At 36.9% G+C, this 17,083-nt stretch overlaps 2 protein-coding genes and 1 pseudogene across 2 annotated transcripts; all 3 read left to right on the top strand.

Annotated features, from left to right (window-relative positions):
- Positions 1-3,184: 3,184 nt before the first annotated feature.
- On the top strand, positions 3,185-11,546 carry LOC113690793 (7-deoxyloganetin glucosyltransferase-like; annotated as a pseudogene).
- Positions 11,547-13,267: 1,721 nt separating this feature from the next.
- LOC140007768 (uncharacterized) lies at positions 13,268-15,714 on the top strand. The gene is made up of 2 exons (XM_072051018.1): positions 13,268-13,737; positions 14,205-15,714. The coding sequence occupies exon 2, from the start codon at positions 14,537-14,539 to the stop codon at positions 15,554-15,556; it is 1,020 nt and encodes a 339-aa protein (XP_071907119.1). The 5' UTR covers positions 13,268-13,737; positions 14,205-14,536; the 3' UTR covers positions 15,557-15,714.
- A 52-nt stretch (positions 15,715-15,766) lies between these two features.
- LOC113690820 (uncharacterized) lies at positions 15,767-16,441 on the top strand. Its single transcript, XM_027208899.2, has 2 exons — positions 15,767-15,908; positions 16,047-16,441. Exons 1-2 carry the CDS (start codon positions 15,767-15,769, stop codon positions 16,439-16,441), a joined length of 537 nt encoding a protein of 178 aa, XP_027064700.2.
- Positions 16,442-17,083: the final 642 nt, after the last annotated feature.

Here is a 17,083-nt window from a genome sequence, read left to right on the forward strand (position 1 = left end):
CGGTCAATATCAGCTAAGGCTCATATTGACTTTTAGTTTATCAAATAAATTGGAAAAGTAAACTATATAGGTCTAGAAGAAATAGGCAAACATTTTACCTATACTTAAAATAAAAAGCAGTTACTATTTAAAATTAATTTAATTTTTTCGATGTCGGGGTGAAATAGGTTAGGTGATATGGGAAAGAAAAAAAAATGTTGCTTGATACCAACTCATTTGATATAGATAAAGTTTTTTTTTTTTGGTATTGAAAAGCTAAGTGCAGTAAAAATATTTCGTTTAAAGATACAAGGAAGGTATTAAATGCTGCATTAATTGGCACCACGTAGTATTAATATAAAAAATAAGGTAAATGAATTATTCAGAAATTATTTAAAATAATATTTTAATTTTTGAATGATTTGATTTCTCTGATGTAAAAAAGTGAATAGAAAATATATCTATAATATAAATTTTTTTTTTTCAGATAATCACTCATCCATACATGCGCGTTTGCCATTAGATGTCAACGTAATAAGACAATTGCTTTTTCTTTTCTTATTTTTGGTTTCGAAAAGGGGAAAGTTCAAATGTTATAAGTGCATAAAGCAGATCCAATTAATAATGCTGGTGTTGGGTACTATTTACAGTCAGTTTTTTTTTAGGGATAATTTCAGATACCTCCCCTGAGGTTTCTGACAGTCTCACTCTTCTCCCTTGTAGTTTCAAAAATATCACATACCTCCCCTGTCAGAATTTATGTCTCATTTCTTACATCATCATGGTCAGAACGACTTAAATACCTCACAAGTCTGCTAACATTTCGTGATTATCAAGACAAGTACAATCCAACTCACATAATTACTTTTTTCTACGCTATATGTAATCTCCCTTTTACATGTATACATAGTCAAATAACTAAATCTAACATGATGTAAATTTTTTAAACATCTAACCATTCCAAATTTATGTGTACCATTACATTACCTTTTATAGATATACACAGTCAATTAACTAACATTTAACATAATGTATATATTTATAAACTGATTGTATCTCATAGATCATCTCGTATAAGGTGTTTATAGACAAATTAATATTAGTCATATAGATAAAATTATATACCCACTGCAGCTTGTAAAGAGATACACAAGTGAGTCAAAGTATCAATAACCATTCCAAATGTATACATATCATTGTATTATGCATATTGCTGCGATGACTAATTGCAATATGCATGTAAATAAATAACTGCATGTTCAATAATTTCTATGCATCGTACATAGTCGATAACACGGTGTACATTATTTCAACCAGATTATACATTCACTAAGTATTTATATACATGTTATTTATTGAAATAAACTACCTCTTTACAAAATATTTAATGCACTCTCATAAGCACTAATGATTGATTTAATATGCAATTGGAACAAATAACCATCTAGTAAAAGTTTTTGATATAATATTATTGATGAATAACATATTGTATCTGAAATTATCCCTTTTTTCTAATTTATTTTTTATTTTTGTTAGTTTTCATTATTTCACTAATATAACTTGTACACTTACCTCAGGGGCATTTATGAAAACAAAATTCCCTCTCTTTCCTAAAAATACTTTTTTATGTTCACTTTTGATATCATGGTCTAATTTTGTTACAAAATCCTAAACCTCAGGGGAGGTTTGTGATATTTTTGAAATCACAGAGGAGGTGAGACTGTCAGAAACCTCAGGGCAAAATGATTATCCCTTTTTTTTTTATATACAACCAAATGATTATAGGAAAGCCGCAAATGGAGTGGAGGGCACGTCTTTAAATCTGAAATTTCTCGAGGACGTTTTTACAAATAAAGGTGTTCTGGAACTCTCGAATGGGTAGACTGTAGAGAGCGTTTTCTTTAACTCTTCGGCTGAGCTGAGTCATTCTCCGCAGAATGTGCGTGCGGCGGTGAACGTCTTGAGTCGTGCATCAGCAGGGGTCCCCGGGACGCTTCTCGACGAGGAAGACGACCCAGGTCACCTCAGTCGATTCTTTTCGTTGTTGCCACGTGTCATCCTATTAACCACACGCATATTTACGGCAAATCTGAAAACAAAAAGAAATAGATAGAAAAAATTACTTCATCAATGATGGTAATGGAGAAAGGCCTGAACACAATTGGAATATTCGTACAATTATGCATTTGTTTGTTGTACATTTTACTTGCATCTGTTTGCCGTACGTAATTTTGTTCTTGTGCATCAACTCAATAGTAATTAATTGATGACAACCACAATTCAATCGTAAATGCACAACACGTAGCAACTGTACCAATTGTACTGTCTCCTTCAGCTGAGCTGTTTCAGTTTGACCGCCCGAAGTTAAAAACGGACGGAACGGCCTCCCAGTTCCGGTAGCTGTCCGCTGGAATTAAGATTGAAACCCTTTCTGTCAAAACTCACTGAAGTTGAGTTCGATTTTAGTTTCAGAAATCTGTACCACCAATCAATTTCACTTGCGTTTCAAAATTGACTCGCTGAATGAGGGGTGACACTTCTGGATACATTGGTTGGTGTAATGGGCGACCACAAGAGATTGAGGGAAGCAGGCAATGAGTCAGAGGAACGCGATGCAAATACATTTCCGCTTTATTAATACTGAGAAAATAGCAACCTATCCGAGACAGGCCAAAAAAAAAAGGAGAGAGAATAAATTTTACCTACATTATTACCGTTGAATTCATGATATATATGTAAAAGTTAAATTTTAGATTTAAATTTTACATATTTATTATTATTCAACGCTGACAGTGTGTATATTATCAGTATAGTAAAAATTAATTTAAAAAAAATTAGTAAGATTTAAAATGCATGGTGTTAGTAAGCACGGCACAAGGGGACATCATAATAGTGGCCAATTGGGCATCAATGAATCCAAAACAAGCTGACATGTTATCCCGCCCAGTGCGCAGGCATGGTCCTTCCTTGCACAAAAAAAAGTCGAACGTAAAATCCAAATTGTACACTCACAAAAACACGCTCAAACAATTTTCAATATATATATATATATATCTATATATATACACACATACATCTCAAACTTCCTTCAGGAAATCACTTGTAATGTGCTCTGGTCTCTTGGTAATTTTTCCTTGGGAATCACTTACAATGCTCCCTTGCTGATCTTTTCTTAAAATTTGGGATAAATCTATAGCATTTTGTAATGCAATCCAGTGTATGTTCCTACTTGGCATACCGCCACTTTTCAATTTTCACACCTTATTGACAAGCGTATCACGCCACTCAAAGGTAATGATAAATTCAAAATTCAAGTTCAAAATTATTCATACTCTTCCGTTGTTTTTTTTTTTGTTTGGGAACTTTACTTAATTCAAATTTTTACTGCTTTCTAAAGTGTGTTGGACTGTTTTAGTGCCTGAGGCGGATGCAGAGCTTCTTGATTTTATATAATTTACTTTCACATCCTAAGAAGAGTGTATTGTGTGAATAGAATTTTTAATAGTTTCAAGAGAAGGATAAAATTCTTTTTTTTTTTTTTTTTTAACTTCTGCAATTTTGATGAAACTAAATCACTATGTTACGTTTTGCAGGTGCTAGTTACTTGACAAATGGGTATCTTGATACAATTCTTGAATGGATCATTCCCGGAAAGGAAGATATTCGTTTGAGAGATCTTCCAAGTTTCCTAAGGACCACAAATCCAGATGACTTTATGATAAAATTCATCCTACAGGAAACTGAGAATGCTCAAAGGGCTTCCGCTATTATTTTAAATACTTTTGAAGAATTGAAGCATGATGTAATAAGTTCTCTTCCAGCTTATCTTCCCCCAATCTATCCCATTGGGCTACTACATGTCCTCGAGAATCTTTGGAAGGAAGAACCAGAATGTCTTGAATGGCTTGATTCAAAGGAACCAAACTCCGTGGTTTATGTGAACTTTGGACGCATTACTGTAGTGGCATCTGAGCAACTAGTTGAATTTGCATGGGCAGCAAACAAACTTTTTTATGGATCATAAGAGATCTCGTCAAGGGCGATCTAGCTATTCTTCCTGACGAACTTGTGGAAGAAACCAAACATAGAGGCTTGTTTGCAAGTTGGTGCAATCAAGGGAAAGTTCTTAGCCACTCGTCTGTGGGAGGATTCTTAACTCATAGTGGATGGAACTCCACAATTGAAAGTATTAGCAGTGGGGTGCCTATGATATGTTGGCCATTTTTTGGTGATCAACAAACCAATTGCTCGCTGGAAGCATTATCAAATTTTTCCCCTCTTTTTTTGAGAGCTTCCCTCTCTACGATGAGAGCCTTGCCTCCTCTTCAGTGGGAGTACAAACACTCTTTAGAGCACTTAAACCCATCTCTCATCGGTCTCTCCTCTGTAGATTTTCAGTAGTTCTTCCAGCCTCAAACAAATCTTCTCTTTCTCCTTTTATTGAAGCTGATCTTTAGAAAAAAAATAAAAAACAAAAAACAAAAAACAAAACAAAACAAATCTTCTCTTTCTGAAAATGTCTTAAACTCTCTGCTAGGGATGGCAACGGGGCGGGGTTGGGGCGGGGGACCCCTCCCCCGTCCCCCGCCCCGTTGCCTATTAGTTCCCCCCGTCCCCTGCCTCCCGCTCCCCCCGCCCCCGCCCCGCCTTGCCCCGCTTCCCCCGCGGGTGCCCCCGCGGGGTTAATAAAATTTTATTATATAATTTTATTATAATTAAATTTTAATAAATAATCAAGTACTAAAATATCAACACATCACTAAATTATTATTCAGTGTAATTTTACAATTGAAACTCATAAAAACAATCAAACAGAAGTTATTTGAATACAATCCAATATGATGAAATAAATATAACTAAAATAGTCAAATTTTCACTTTTAGTACAAATGCAATCACTAATTCATCATTGTGTTTGCGCTTTTTTTTTGAGAAAAAAGTGTTATTCTATTAAGTGTAATTAGAAATTTAGTATAAATGTATTAGTAAATTTAGTATAACTAATTAATAAATTCTATTAGTAGACATGTATAATTATTCATATAATTTTATCAATTATATTACATAAACTAATATACATTATATAATACATCTAACTAATAATATCATTATCATAAGTTTATAACTAATTAACTTACATATAATATATAGTCATTTATATATATATATATATATATATATATATATATATATTTTTTTTTTTTTTTTGCGGGTGGCGGGGCGGGGGATGGGGCGGGGGAGTATACCCCCGCCCCCCGCCCCGTTTCTAAGCGGGGGGAAAAAATTCCCCCCCGCCCCCGCCCCACCCCCATCCCAACCCCCGCCCCATGAGCCCCTCGCGGGCACCCGCCCCCATTGCCATCCCTACTCTCTGCTTTTAATTTATTTTTTAATTTCTTACTTTCTTGGCTCTGGGATTAGGGGGTAAACGCCTAACCCAGCATCTTGATTTTATTTTCCCTGCGCAGGTCGATAACGTAGCAATTCATCGAGTGAGGTGTCTGGAATACCATTGAATATCACAACAAAATCATGGCGGAAGAACTTGTGGAAGTGTTTGACAGATTTGATTTATCCAACAGAGAAAGCTCAGGAGTTAGCTTGGACGGGGTCGATGTGGATATTGGTAAGAAAGAATGCAGGAAAAGTCTCTTTGGAAGAATAATGGGGGAAAGGATCACCAACTTCACTGGAGTAAAGAACTTTGTCAATCAAGTGTGGGGTTACCTAAGGAATTTGGTGGCTGTGGAGCTGGGAGCAAATCTGTTTCAGTTTAATTTCTCTGATGTGATGGATATGGAAAAGATACTGAGTGGAAGACCATACACAATTGACAACTAGCTTCTCAACATCAAGCCGTGGGAGGAAGGCATTGATCGCCAGATGGAGGCATTCCAAAAAGCCCACATCTGGGTTCAACTATGGAACCTGCCAATACATTGGATCACAAAGGAGATAGGGGTTAAGATTGGTGGTATATTTGAAGATGTGGAGGATATTATTATCCCAATGGGTGGAAGTAAAGAAGGGAGACACATAAAGCTGAAAGTGGTTATTAATACATCCCTTCCACTGTTGAGAGGAACGGTGGTGAAATTAGGAGGTCAGAGCATCTGGGTAGAGTTCAGGTATGAAAAGTGCCCAGATTTCTGCTATGGATGCGGATTAATTGGGCACAGTGACAAATCTTGCAGGCACAAATCAGGGACAACCAGGGGCAATTCCAAACCTCAATTTGGACCTTGGATGAGAGCTCAAACCAAGGGTGCTTCTCCAAAAAAGAGAACAGAGTATCGGTCTGATCCCCCTAAAGATCCAAAAGAATCGATGAATGCGGTTGCACAGAAATTACTGTTCGAAGGAGAATACATAGTTCACCAGTCAAGGGGGCTGGGAGCCAGTAGAACTGACATTGACGAACTGAAGATTGTCAGGAAAGAGAGGGAAGATGACACAGTCTTGTCAGGCAAAGAGTGGGCTCAAAAAATCCATGATCAAAATTCAAATTTGGGCGCGGCGGAAAAGAAAGTAAGTGAGCCCACCTCTGAAAACACAACAGAACAAGAAGGCGGCAAGTGGGTTCAAGGGGAAGTCAAAAGTAACTTAAGCCCAGGCCCAATTTGTAGCTTGACTCCAAAATGTCCCCAATATAAGCAGGATTTCAAACAGGGCCTGGAGGATTAGATGGACATTTTAGTTGAAACTAACGAGGAAGGAGGAAATAACACCTCTCTCGGACATTCTCCTGGAGATCATTCAGCTGCAAACCAAGGGGTAAGCAGTCTAATACCAGCAGGTAGAGAGATGGGAAATAAAGGTAGGAAGCAATTTAAGGTAGCCAGGAAAGATGGTAAAGGACTACAAGGTCAGCGTCAGCTGGGTAGGCTCCCACTATCAGATATGGACATGAACATTGAAACTACAACAGTAGCTGCAAAGAGGAGATTACCAGAGGAGGAGGAAGAAGCCAGCCATATGCAAATTGACGGGGGCTTAGCTAAAAGAGTTAAATGGAAGCAAGATTGCAAATGGGAACCAAATTCTGAGGTCATGGAGGCCAGCCTTAATTGGTCTCCCAAGTCCACATGATAGTTGCGGCGTGGAATTGTCGAGGGGCAGGGAGCTCCTTGACTATTCCCTGTCTTAAGGAGGTAATCCACCTCCACTCCCCTGACATTATTTTTTTATGTGAAACAAAAAATCAAAAAAAGTTTTTGAACGGGTTTAAAAGGAAAATAGGGTATGAGGAAATGGTTTTAGTAGAACCTGTTGGTAGAGCTGGTGGGCTTGCTGTTTTTTGGAAAAATACCACTAAGGTTTTGAATGTTTTATCCATCCCTTTTACCATTGAACTTCTGTTGAATGATGATAATGAATCTGGTAACTGGTGGTGCATCTTTGTATATGCTAGTACTGATGATAAAATTCGGAAAAAGCAATGGGATTGTTTGTGTAGTAGGAACAATATCTGGGGTAAAAACAAAATTTTAATTGGTGATTTTAATGACATAATTTCCAATGATGACAAATGGGGGGGCAGAACACGACCAAATTGGACTTTCTCTGATTTTAAAGACTTCATTAACAAAAATGAGCTCCTGGATGTTGGTTTTGAGGGCCTCCCATGGACTTGGAGTAACCTTTGGGTGGGGGAGGATGAAATTAAACAGAGATTGGACAGAGCTCTTGCAAGTGTTGACTGGTGTGAGGTATTCAAAGATGCAAGAGTGACCCATATTGAGGTTGAAGCCTCTGATCACAATATCATCCTTTTAGAGACAGAGCCTAGAATTAGGAAGCCAAAAAGAAGATTTCATTTTGATCCCAGATGGCTACAATATAGGGAAGTAGAAGGCCTAATCCAAGAGGCGTGGGGTAAAAATCAAGTGGGGTCCAGAGCTGTGAGAATCAGTAGGAAGATCAAGCAGTGTAGAATGTCTCTCTCGGCTTGGAGCAGAACATTGAAGCTAAACAGTAGGATGGAAATTAAAAGGATCAAAGAAGAAATTCAAGCTGCGAGGACCAGAAATGGTGGTGATAATAAAGAAACCATAAGGAGGCTTAGGAAACAACTCTCTGTTGCCTATAAGCAAGAGGAACTCTATTGGAACCAGAGGGCAAGAATCAAATGGCTTCAAAATGGGGACAAGAACACAGCTTATTTTCATGCTGTGGTGAAGGGCAGAAGGAAAAGGAACAAAATTTCCAGACTGGAGAAGGAGCAGAGAGGATGGTGTGCAACTGAGGAGGACATTGGGGAGGAAATTGCTCATTTTTACAGCCAGCTGTTCACATCCTCGAAGCCATCAGAATTTGATGAGATATTAAATGGTATTCCTAAGACTATCACGGAGTAGATGAACCTGCAACTTACCAGACCTGTCACTGAGAAGGAAATCAGGATTGCTGTGTTTTCCATGCACCCCAACAAATCACCTGACCCAGACGGTATGTCCCCTGTTTTCTTTCAAAGATTTTGGGATATTATCAAAGTAGATGTAGTGGATGCTATTCGAAGCTTTTTTCACACTGGTTTCCTTCCGAAATCCATCAATGAGACCTTGGTCACCCTTATTCCTAAAATAGACAACCCCCTCAACCTGATTCACTATAGGCCTATCAGTCTATGCAATGTTTTTTACAAAATTATCTCTAAGGTTTTGGTTAACAGACTCGAACCTTGTCTTAACTCTTGCATCAGTTACTCCTAGGCTGCTTTTGTCCCAAATAGGCAAATTCTGGACAATGTCATAGTAGCTCACGAATACATGCATTGGCTGAAATCAAAAAGAGAGGGGAAGGAGGGTTACATGGCCATTAAGCTTGATCTTTCCAAAGCCTATGATAGAGTCGAATGGAATTTTCTTTATGCCGTACTGTGCAAAATGGGGTTTGCCCCTCTGTGGATTAGATGGATGCATGGGTGTCTGTCCTCAGTGTCTTACTCCTTCAATGTTAATGGTGTTAAGCGAGGGTATGTTAGTCCTACGAGGGGGATTAGGCAGGGAGATCCCCTTTCCCAGTATCTTTTTTTGTTTTGTGCTGAAGGACTTTCTAACCTCCTTAATAACGCTGTCAGTAATAAACAAATCTCAGGAATCAAGATTGCAAGACAAGGACCCAAAGTTTCCCATCTATTTTTCGCTGACGACTCACTTATTTTTTGCAAAGCTAATGGTGATGAAGCAGGACATATAAAAGCAATATTGGAGTGTTATGGGAAAGCATCGGGGCAACAAGTCAACATCAACAAGTCTGCGGTCTTCTTCAGCAAAAGTACAGGCAGTAGAGAGAAGGAGGAGGTACTACAAAGGCTAGGAGGAATCCAACAGGTTACACAGGGGAAGTATCTGGGCTTACCTTTAGTTGTTGGAAGGTCTAAAAACAGTGTGTTCAGGTTTATTAAAGAGAATTTGATGACTAAAATCCAAAGCTGGAAAGGGAAACTTTTGAGTAATGCTGGGAAAGAGATTTTGCTAAAATCAGTGGCTACTGCTCTCCCATCCTATGCCATGTCTATTTTCAGATTATCCAAAAGCTTGTGCAAAGAGCTAAGTGGGTTAATGGCCAGATTTTGGTGGGGAAATGATCAAGGGGATAAAAGAATGCATTGGAAGAAGTGGAATGACTTAGCTGAGAGGAAAGTGAATGGTGGTCTTGGGTTTAGGGACTTACTATGCTTCAATGAAGCTTTGCTAGCCAAACAAGTGTGGCGAATTCTCACTTGTCCCAACTTGTTGGTTAGCAAAGTTATGAAAAGTAGGTACTTCCCTAACTCTAATATCTTTGAATCCAAGGTAAAGGCTAGGGCATCTTGGATTTGGCAAAGTTTGCATAGTTCATTAGAGATGTTGGAAAGTGGGATGTGGAAGCAAGTTGGGGATGGATCCACGGTGGAGATCTGGAAAGATAGATGGGTAGAGGGTTCAAAAAGTGGAAGAGTCTCCTCTCCTAAACCGAATGGTTACCAACTGACCAAAGTTTGTAATTTGATTAAAGGGAAGCAATGGAACAAGGACATCATTCAAGGACTGTTCGCAAAGGAGGAGGCAGAGGCAATCATGTCAATTCCACTCAGTGTATTCCAAATGAAAGACAGGTTCAAATGGAAATATACGGCAAATGGTTGTTATTCTACTAAATCTGGTTACGCTAGGGCCAAAGAGCGAATCAAAGAGATCAGTGAGAAGAATAAGGCACAAGATAACTCCAGCACAAACAAAGAAAGATCCAAGGTCTGGAACCAGCTTTGGGGACTGAACATCAAACACAAAATTAAGCACTTTTTGTGGAAATGCCTCCATTGCATCCTTCCAACTAATAAGGAAATTTTTAGAAGGACGGGCAAGGGTGATCCGCTTTGCAAATGCTGTGGGAAAGAACAAGAAACTACTGAACATGCATTACTTCTCTGCAAAGCTAGAGAGATGGCTTGGGCAACATTCCCTGTTTCATGGGATGGTATTAAAGACTATAGTTGGAACTTTTGGAAATGGTGGGAATATATGCAGGAGGCCAGATCAAGGGAAGATGGAACTAAACACATTGAACTCACAGCAAATTTTCTTTGGCAAATCTGGAAGGCAAGGAATGAGGGAAACTTTCACCAGGCAAGGACAGAGGGGCACCAGATAGCCAAAAAAGCAATGGATGAATGGTTAGAATATGAGGAAGAAGGTAGCAATGCTGTGAGGGACAAGGAAGTTAGTTCCCAAATAGATGACAGGCAGGGCATGTTAACTGGTCTGGTGGAACAACATAGCTCCATTATGTACACGGATGCTGGAATGAATCAGACCAAGGAAAAAGCAGGAGTGGGGATCATAGCTAAAGATAACAATGGCAGGATCCTGGCAACCTGGTCCATTCCGTATTTAGGAGCCAGAGATGCGGCAGAATTGGAGGCTATTGCTATTAGAACAGCCTTGAGCAAAGCCATAGAGGAAAACATGTCATCCTTGTTGATTCTCTCTAACTGCAAAGCTGTTGTGGACAGAATCAATGTAGGATGTCAAGGTTTAAACTCTCTGGACATGCTAATTGAAGATATAAGGCAACTGAGTCGCTCATTCTAGAAATGTTCCTTTTTTCACATTAGGAGAGAAATGAACCTGTGTAGTCACAGGTTAGCTAAGTTAGCAGTTAACTTGGTACAAGAAACTAAGTGGAAGCAATCCTTCCCTGTGTGGCTTTACAAAGAAGCCCACAATGATTTCCTGGTAGTTGCCAGTCTTTTGTAAATCTGCTGTGCAGACTAATTTGTAACCCTTTACCTATATATTGAAGTTGATATTTGACAAAAAAAAAAAAACAAACCAATTGCTGGTTTTGCTGCACCAAGTGGGGTATTGGAATGGAGATAGACAAATAGACAATAATGTTAAGAGGGATGAATTTGAAAGTCATGTTATAGAGTTAATGGCTGGAGAGAGAGGTAAGGAGATGAAGAAAAAAGCCATGGAGTGGAAAAAATTGGCAGAAGATGCTGCTTCTCGTTGTAGTGGTTCTTCTAGGACTGCAAACAAACCGAATCGAGTCGAGTTTTGGCCTTATCGAACCGGGTCTTGACTTAATTTTATTGAACTCGAACTCGAGTTTGAACTCGACGAGCTGACAATTTAAAGTTCGAGCTCAAGCTCGAAAAAAATAAAAAAATAATTATTTTATTTTTAAAAAATAAATAAAATAATATTTTTTCTTAATAAATAATAAAATATTGAGAATATATATGTAATTTTACTATTAAAATTAAAAATATATTTATATTTAAAAATATATATATACTTAAAATTATATATATATATACTCAAGCCCGCGAGTCTAACGAGTTTAATATTTTGAACTCGAGTTCGAGCTCGATTTCGACTCGAACCAGCTCGAACTCGATATTGATTGAGTTCGAGTTGAGCTTGACTCGAGCCGCTCGTGAGCGGTACGGTTCGTTTGCAGCCTAGTTTCTTCTTCCGGAAATTTTGAGAATTTGATCAGTCAACTGCAACAATCCAAGACATTAGACATGTTGGAATGCAACCACGATAATGTTAATAATTGGCCTCATTAATGTAGGATCTCAATTGATGTACTGTGGTTATATTTTAGAAAGCAAACTTGTGGGACATGCATTTTCGCTTTTTAGGATTAATTTCACAGGTATCTACTAACGAGTAAAATGAAAATCAAATCATTGAATCATTTTCTCTTTTTTTTTTTTGAGCAACTTTTAACTTTCAATTAATCAAGCATGAAATAGTATACACAATTATACAGGAATGGTACGTACATTCCAATTACATCATTATCTCACTAAACTTAATACAAAACGTCATTAGCTAAACTATATACATCAGCTAAAACAACAATGTGGCAGCCCAAGTTCCAAAGCTGGCTCCCAATTAGCACTGTGAAAGTGGAACTTTACTCCAACCTGCTACTACATCTCGGACAGCAGAGAGACAAAGCACAATAGCTACCGTAGTCATAGAGGTTTGGTGAAATGCAGCTTGGTTCCTAGCCCTCCATAGATGATAAGTTGCAACACTAAAAACCAGCCTCTTCACCTGATCACGGAATGAATTAGTTTGCCAATGAGTGTAGATCCAATCCAGTTCACTATGCCATGGAAGCACCCTGAATCATTTTCGGGACGGAAGAAAACATTCGAATGAGACTGTGGAGGTCGTGGCTTAATAACCCACATTTTTGTGCACATGCAAGCCACAACTACGTAATCACTTATGCGGTTACAGACACTGGTTACAAAGTCACAAAGTTAGCCGGCAAATATATATATATGTATATATATAAGGCAACCATCAAGTAAACCTTTCAAACTTAACATTAATAATGATAGATGTCTTTTTCCTAATTTTTATTTGGCCACATCCGCTCCTTATATTATAATAATTTTTACTTTAACAAATAATTTTTACTTTCAATTTTCGGAGTTATTATTGTTGGGAAATTACTTCCATGTATGTATAGTGCACTGTAGCATGAATTATTGGAAAAGACATAATTGGTTTAACTTTTTAACTTGCTAAATCGGTAGTATCTCTAATTCTCTCTGTACATCTCCAAAAAAAGAAAAAAAAAAGGGGAGAGAGAGAGAGTCTATTGATGTGATGAATTTTATGCTTGAAAATGCACAATTTGATTTGACATGATCTTTCGAAGGGAAAAAGAAATACCAGTCAGGGGCGGATTTAAGGTGGGGGCACTAGGGGCCCTTAAATCCCTATAATATTTATACAATTTTAACGTAATTTTGAGTGTGCCCCCCACTCCCCAAATTCTCTTTCCTCCTCTGTCCCCAATCGAAGGTGAAAAGAAATACCAGTCAGGGGCGGATTTAAGGTGGGGGCATTGGGGGCCCTTAAATCCCTATAATATTTATACAATTTTAACGTAATTTTGAGTGTACTCCCCACTCCCCAAATTCCCTTTCCTCTTCTGTCCCCAATTCTCCCCCCCCACAACTGACGGCCTCTCCTTTCCTCCATTATTTACTTCTTTTGTCCCCACTTCCCAATCTCCCTTTTCTCCATCATTTATTGCTCCTTTGGTTTCCCAATTCCCCCCCCCCCCAACAGAGCCACAATCGAGAGCCACTTTTTCTCCCACAGCCAAGTTTGTTACTCTTTCTCTTGATCACTTCATTAGTTCATCCGATTTAGAGATTGCACCATAATCAATTGATCTTCTGGGACCTAGATCTGTAACTCTGCCACTGATTTTCAGACCATCTGACCATCACAATCAGGTTCTAAGCAATTACTTATTATTATTATTATTTTGAATTTGTTTGCAAATATATTTCTAGAGCATGAGACTATTACTGTTTTAAAGAAATTTGAAAACTAATTAGTTAATGTAATAACTGATAAATGGGTTATTTGATAAATATTTTAATTTGTGAAATGGTGCTTTTATGGATTTATAATTTATGTTTTATTTTTCTTGATTAATTTCTTATATTGGAGTTAATGTAATGATGAATAGAGGGCCATTTGACATATATTTTAACTTTTAAATTATTCTTGTATGGATCCTTTTGTCTAATTAACTTGATTAGGTTCATATGTTGTGACTAATGATTTGTTATAGTGATGAATAAATAAGTCATTTAATAAATAACTTTAACTTATGAAATAGTTCTTGGATAGATTTTATTGTACATTTAATATTTTAATTGGATCAGTATCTTATATATTGATTTTAATTTCTTAGTTATGGAGAGATATTTCAAGAGGAAATCAATGGAAAAAGAGCCATCTAATAAGGAAGAAGCCAAGGATAATGAAAGTGCAAAAAATGACAATAAAAGAAGTTGCATGGGGATTAACTTAGATGAATTATCTGCTGATCCAGCCCAAAGAAAAAATATTGGGGATTATCATCCAAACCTTCAAGATGAAATTCGGAGATATTACTTACAAAAGGGACCATGTCAATCTCGTGAGCATGTTTTTCCAAAAAGAAAGATAGGAAAAAAGATGCGTGATTTGTTCGGGGCTGGTTTGATGATTACAAGAATTGGTTAAAATATAGTATTGAAAAAGATGCCGTTTATTGCTTATGTTGTTATCTATATAGACCAGATGTGGGCGAACAATCAGGTAGTGATAGTTTCATTAAGGAAGGATTCACAAATTGGAAAAAAAAAGGATAGCTTTGATGTTCATGTTGGTGGTCCTAATAGCGCACACAATCTGAGTTGGAGTAAACGTCAAAGTTTATTAAATCAAAATCAGCACATCGAAGTGGCATTTTTTAAGCAATTAGAGCAAATGAAGGCTAAGTATCGGACTCGTTTATTAGCCTCAATAGATTGTGCTAGATTTCTCCTACACCAAGGTTTGGCTTTTCATGGTCATGATGAACCTGATATCTTTGAAAATCAAGGAAATTTTTTTGAACTTTTGCACTTCCTTGCGGGTCATAATGATGATATAAAAAAGGTTGTTCTTGAAAATGCCCCTAAAAATCTCAAACTCAATGCTCCAGATATTCAAAAGGATATTTCAAATGCTTTGGCAAGTGAGACTACAAGCATTATTGTAAATGACATTGGACATGGACTGTTTGCTATTTTATGTGATGAATCTCGTGATGCATCAACAAAGGAGCAATTAGCAGTTGTTATTTGTTACGTGGATTCACATGGGTATGTGATTGAGTGCTTCCTTGGCATTCTACATGTAAGAGATACTACTGCTCTTTCACTTAAGAAAGCAATTGATGTTTTATTTTCAAAGCATGGTTTGACCATATCACAAATCCGTGGTCAAGGTTATGATGGTGCTAGAAACATGCGAGGCGAATATAATGGTTTAAAAACTTTGATCATGAAGGAAAATGGTTCTGCATATTATATTCATTGTTTTGCACATCAGCTGCAATTGTCACTTGTAGGGGTTGCAAAAAAACATGCCCAAGTCTCTTCTATGTATAATACATTGTCTACCTTAGTGCATGTTCTTGAAGGTTCATCTAAAAGACAAGAAATTGAACAACACCTTAAGAAAGTCATTGATGATCTAATGACTGGAGAACTTGTGAGTGGTTGGGGCTTAAATTAAGAAACTAGCCTTCAAAGAGCTTGTGATACACGTTGGGGTTCACATTTTGGCTCGTTGTTAAAGTTGGTTCTTATGTATGATTCTGTAATAGATGTTCTTTTGATAATTGAAAATGATGGTCTGGTGGAGCAAAGAGGTCAAGCATATGCACTTCTTAATTCTTTGCAATCCTTTGAATTTGCATTTATTTTACACTTGATAAAGAAAATAATGGGAATAACAAATGCATTATCTGAAGCATTACAAAGGAAGGATCAAGATATTGTGAATGCTATGGGTCTGGTCAAAGTTTCCAAGCAACAATTACAAGCTACTAGGAAAGATGGATGGGATTTTTTACTTGATGAAGTTTGTTTGTTTTGTGAAAAACATGAAATCATCATTCCGAAAATGGATGAAATATTCATTACCAGTGGGAGATCTCGAAGAAAAGTTTAGCAAATTACAGACCTTCACCACTATCGAGTTGAGCTATTTTGTGTTGTGATAGATTTACAACTCCAAGAACTCAACAATCGTTTCAATGAAGTCAATATGGAGTTGCTTCTTTGTATGGCATGCTTGAACCCAAGTGATTCCTTTGCAGCATTTGATAAGAAAACGTTGATTCGTCTTGCAGAACATTATCCTTGTGAGTTTTCTAAGTTGGATATTCTTGCACTTGACACTGAATTGGATACTTATATTAATGACTTAAAATCAGTTAAGGAATTTCTCGATTTAAGAAAAATTTCTGATCTAGCTCAAAGGTTGGTGGAGACTAAGAGAGATATTGTATATCCATTGGTTTATATGCTCTTAAAGTTGGCTTTGATTTTGCCTGTTGCTACACCTACAATAGAAAGGGATTTTTTAGCTATGAATATAGTGAAGAATCGGTTATGAAATAGAATGAGAGACACTTGGATGAATGATTGTTTAGTTACTTATATTGAGAAAAATATACTTCGTGAAGTTCAAAATGAGAAAGTCGTAAACCGTTATCAAAATATGAAAACTCGTCGTGAGTAATTGTAAATAATTTAGTTTGTTTTTGAAATAAAATTATTATTATATTAATAATTTTGAGTTTGTCATTTTATGTTTTTCATGGAATATACGTATCATTTGTACTTGTTGGTGAATTTTTTTTTTTTGCTTAAAAAAAAAGAAAAAGATTAGATAAAAAATTTTAGTGTTATTTTTTCCTTTACTAAGATTTTTTTTTGGCTCCGCCACTGATACCAGTACAAACAATTCTTCATTTCTTGATCAATGGAAAAGTGTTTAGTTTTGCTAAAAAATGAAAACATCAAATTAATCTTTGAAAGCACAGAATTATATACTTTATAAAATATAAAGGTCAATTTCTATTGATTAGGTTCAGCGGCTGCTGTGCTAAGTACAAATAATTAAACAAATCTTGAATGCAATCCTCAACATGATAGACTAATCTATTCTATACATCTTATTTAATTGGACGAATTAACGCATACAACGAATCCATTATTCAAACTTACATTACTAGCTTCATGTTATATTCAATTA

This window comes from Coffea arabica, chromosome 1e, assembly GCF_036785885.1.
Source record: "Coffea arabica cultivar ET-39 chromosome 1e, Coffea Arabica ET-39 HiFi, whole genome shotgun sequence".
Taxonomy (NCBI): domain Eukaryota; kingdom Viridiplantae; phylum Streptophyta; class Magnoliopsida; order Gentianales; family Rubiaceae; genus Coffea; species Coffea arabica.